Source organism: Octodon degus, unplaced genomic scaffold, assembly GCF_000260255.1.
Source record: "Octodon degus isolate 3935 unplaced genomic scaffold, OctDeg1.0 scaffold00131, whole genome shotgun sequence".
In the NCBI taxonomy this organism is placed as follows: Eukaryota; Metazoa; Chordata; class Mammalia; order Rodentia; family Octodontidae; genus Octodon; species Octodon degus.
This window is the reverse complement of record NW_004524707.1, coordinates 7,731,352-7,735,684: the sequence shown is the minus strand read 5'-3', so window position 1 is coordinate 7,735,684 and position 4,333 is coordinate 7,731,352. Positions and strand designations below refer to the sequence as shown.

The 4,333-nt window shown below is 40.0% G+C and overlaps 1 protein-coding gene across 1 annotated transcript in view; it reads right to left on the bottom strand.

Moving 5' to 3' along the window:
• The window catches only part of Acbd3 (acyl-CoA binding domain containing 3), a 41,715-nt gene that overhangs the window by 8,795 nt on the left and 28,587 nt on the right, over positions 1-4,333 (bottom strand). The window contains exon 6 of the mRNA XM_004641174.2: positions 1,567-1,753. Coding sequence (XP_004641231.1) covers positions 1,567-1,753 — 187 coding nt within the window. The remainder of the gene's footprint in view (positions 1-1,566; positions 1,754-4,333) is intronic.

Below are 4,333 nucleotides of genomic sequence, written 5' to 3'. Positions count from 1 at the left end.
AAAAGGCAGGGAGGGCTGGCCAAATAGCTCAGCGGATTAAAGCACCTGCAAGCAGGTACAGGGCCAGGCGTTCGATTTCAGGGCCTGCCATGCTGGCCCACGTACTGAAACAGAAATTGAGGGGGAAAAAAAGGGCAGGGAATCTCTGAAACCAAGTTTTTTGAGAGTAACTCCACCATCACTTACCACTGTCACTGAAATGTGTTACTCTTCCCTCTTAACTCCTACTCTTGCTTCAGACCTCTTAGTTTAAGTGCCCCCTTCCTCAGGAAAGCTCTGACCTCTGAGGTCACATATTACATGATCTTACACTATAATTATGGGACCCCTCTCTCCACTGTACTACTTACCATAGCAACAACTTAACATCCTACGTGTTATTACTCTTCCTCATCACTATACTCCCAGAGTTCAGAAAACCTTCAAGAAAGCGCTGAATAAATGAATAAACTGCTCATGGAAAGCTAACAGACCTTCAGAAATAGTTATTGTATGGGGCAACATGATACTTCAGTGTCAAAAGTACACTATAATAGTGTACGGTCAGGGGCCGGGGAGATGGCTCAGTGGCTTAAGTGTTTGCCTGGCAAGTGCAAGGTCCAGAGTTCAATTCCTAGTGCAATAAATAAATAAATAAAGAACGAACGAACGAACGAACGAACGAACGAACGAACGAACGGTAGCCAGCCTCTAGGACAGCCCCAGAGATCCTCATGTCTGGCTTCATACACATTTATAAGGCCTCCACCCACAATACCACAGGAACAGCTTAGAATATGGTGGAAGAATACCATATCCAAAGTCAGGGCCTCTGACTTTCTTTTGGATAATGTGCTTTCAGAGATGCTAGCCCCTGTGTGCTAACACTCACATCATCCCATAGAGAGGCTTCTGAGCAAGAACACATCCTATCAACATCCTACACCAACCTGCCTGCCAGCCAGGGACAGAACCACTCTGGAAGCAAGTCCTCTAGTCCTAGTCACACTTTTAGATGACTACAACACCAGCCAACACCTAGAATGCAACCTCATAACAGACCCTAACCAACACCATTCAGCTTAGCTGTTCTGAATCCCTGACTTAGAGAAACTGGACTACGTAAGAAATGTTTATTGTTGTTTTAATTTGCTAAATTGAGTATAATGTTACACAGCATTAAATACAGTTGTACCTTGGTTCATTAGCTTAATTCTTTCCATGATTCTGGCTACAGAGACACAAGCTAAATGAAATTCCATGATTAGGTTCAATGTTCAAGCTATAAGGAAATCCCATTCTTACCCAATATGGTTTGCTATCAGTTGTAGAAAGAATTAAATTGATGAACTGAGGCCCCAATATAAGAGAGAGGATCAGGGAGATAGCTCAGTGACATAAGCACCTGCCTACCAATATGAGAGAGAAAGAGAGAGAGAGAGAGAGAGAGAGAGAGAGAGAGAGAGAGAGAGAGAGAGAGAGAGAGATCTAGTGTTGAATATCTGGACCTTCTCCCCAACTCCTTCCCCCCACCCCCCGGTCTGAAGTATAGCTTCTATATGAATAAATACATATACCAAATCATACCTTTTGGTCCATTCTCCAGGGCTTCTTCTGCAGCTTCTGGCTCAAGTTCTTTTTCAGAGTGGTCACTGTGGGTTTTGGCCTGTCCATTAACTGACATCTTGTCACTCAGGACAGTTGCATTCACTTTTGATGAAGTAGGCATACAAGCCCCAGCCATTGCTACATCCTGTTGTTTCTGTAATGCTGCCTACAAATCAAAAAAAGTAGATGCACTAACCAGGAAGGGTAACAAATGGGACATGCCCTGGAGTGCATTCTGACCTCATGCTTTTGTCCTACCAAAGTTTTCTGCTCCAAGAATTACTAATAGACATTTATCAGTATTTATTCTATTTGTTTTTGCAGTATCAGGGATTGAACTCAGGATCCTGTGCTTGCCAGGCAAGCACTTATTCTACTGAGTTATCTCCCTAGCCCTATTCTATCTATAGTGAATACTAGTATTAGTTAAAACAATGAAAGTTAATATAAACAAAAAAATGAAGTTGGAGATGGTGATGCATGCCAGTAAACCAGCTCTCTGGGACACCGAGACAAGAGAAAAACAAGTTTAAGCCCAGCTAGGGCAACTTGGTAAGGTTCTATTTAATCATCATCACTACCACCACCACCACCACCACCACCACCACCATACGGAAATGTAAAGCAGTGTGAAAGCACTAGGCTCAATCCAATAACAACAACAAAATTGAGGATTCCATTTCCATAATCTGAGAATCACTAGAAAAACTAACTAGGAAAAATTATAGTAGACAGAAATAACCCAAAATTTAAAAAAAACCTATTAAATATATGACAAAATAAGTGCCTTCCTGGCAAGCGCAGGGTCCTGAGTTCAATCCTCAGGACCACAAATACATATATAAATAAATAAATTTATGGCAAAAAGTTAATGGAAGAAAATTTTCTTGATAAAATTCAATTATGTTAAAAAATTCAATTATATAAAACTTAAATTAGGAAAGTTATAGAAACTTTGCATAAACAAATGGACAGAGAAAAACATTCACAAAAACAAAAGCTGTAACTAGTAAAATCTGACACAGACTCTACAAGTAGTCAACAAATCACAGATAAAGAGCCAGGGACATACTTCAGTGGTAGAGTACCTGTCTAGTGTATATGACGCCCTGGGTTCAATCCTCAGCACTGGAAAAAACCAAAACAAACAAAAACTATTCTTACATGGACAAAAATATAACTGCAACTACATTTATTTAATTTATTTTGTGGTGCCAAGATAGAACCTAGGAGTTCATATTAGCCTAAGTGGATGCTCTACCACAGTATACAACTAAATTTAAAACTATCAATCACATTGTTTAAAAAATTGATCTATGCCAGGTGAGAAGGCACATGCCTTTAATTCTACCACTGAGGAGGCTGAAGCAGAAGGATCACTGCAAGTTCGAGCCCAGCCCAGGCTATATAGTAATTTCAAAGTTAGTCTCAACTAAATCAAGAGACATGGTCTCAAAAAAGAAAAAAACAAAGAACTAAATAGGTTCATAAAATGTAGTTGACACCACAAAACCATGATTAAAATGTGTGTTATGTAAGCAAGGTGTAGCATCCATTTGGGCTAGACATGGTGGTATACACCTGCAGTCCTAGCGCATAGGCTAAAGCAAAAGGATCACAGATTTGAGTCTTGCCTGGGCAACTTAGTGACCTAAGAATGCTCTGTCTCAACATAATTTTTTTAGAAAACAGCTGGGGGGGGGGTTGCTGGGGAGATGGCTCAGAAGAATATGCGCTTCCCTGCCAAGCGCAAGGGCATGAGTTTAATCCCTGGTTCTGCAAAAAAAAAAAAAAAAAAGTTTGGGGCTGGGGAGATGGCTCAGTAGAATAAGCACCAGTGCAAGGGCCTGGTTCAATCCCCAGTTCCGCAAAAACAAACAAACAAAAACAATTGGGGGTGTAGCCAGTGGTATAACACCCCTGGGTTCAATTTCTGCTAGTGCCACCAAAAAAAAAAAAAAAAAATGTATTCAAAAATATTAAATTAAAATATTCTCTCAATGAAATGGAGTAAAACTATTTGTAATCCAAGGGATAGCTATTTAGGACATTCCTCTAACTCAAGATGAAAACATTAATACTACTTTAAAAAATATATATAAATATATATATAATATATATATAAATGTTACCTACTAAGTAACATTTCAGGGAACTCTTGATTTATAACATGCATATATAAAAGTACACAAATACAGGCTGATCAATTTTTATAAATCTAACACATATCCATGTAATCAACACACAGATCACGGGCCGGCCAGATAGCTCAGTGGATTAAAGCACTTGCTTAGGCAGGTGCAGGGACTGGGGTTTGATCCCCTGTGTGCTGTGCTGTGCTATGCCAGCCCTGCCCCCAGGGCTCACAGAGTTAGTGACTGAGACTGGTCATGGTGGCACACACCTGTAATCCCAGCACTTGAGAAACTGAAAACAGGAGGATCACTACAAGTCCAATCTATACAGTGAGACCCTGTACTAAACACATATTAAAAACAACAATGACAAAAAACCCCAGATCAACACATTACATACTTTCAAGAATCCCATCAGGTACCCCTTTCTAGATACCTCTTCCCACCCAACTTTCTGACATATTATAGACATGTCTTACTGTTTTTAAACTTTATATAAATTGATGTAAGGTTCATTCACAGAGGGCCATGGAGATAGCTCAGTAAAATAAGTGCTTGGCCTGGCAAGTGCAAGGGCCTGAGTTCAATCCCCGGTTCCACAAAAAAAAAAA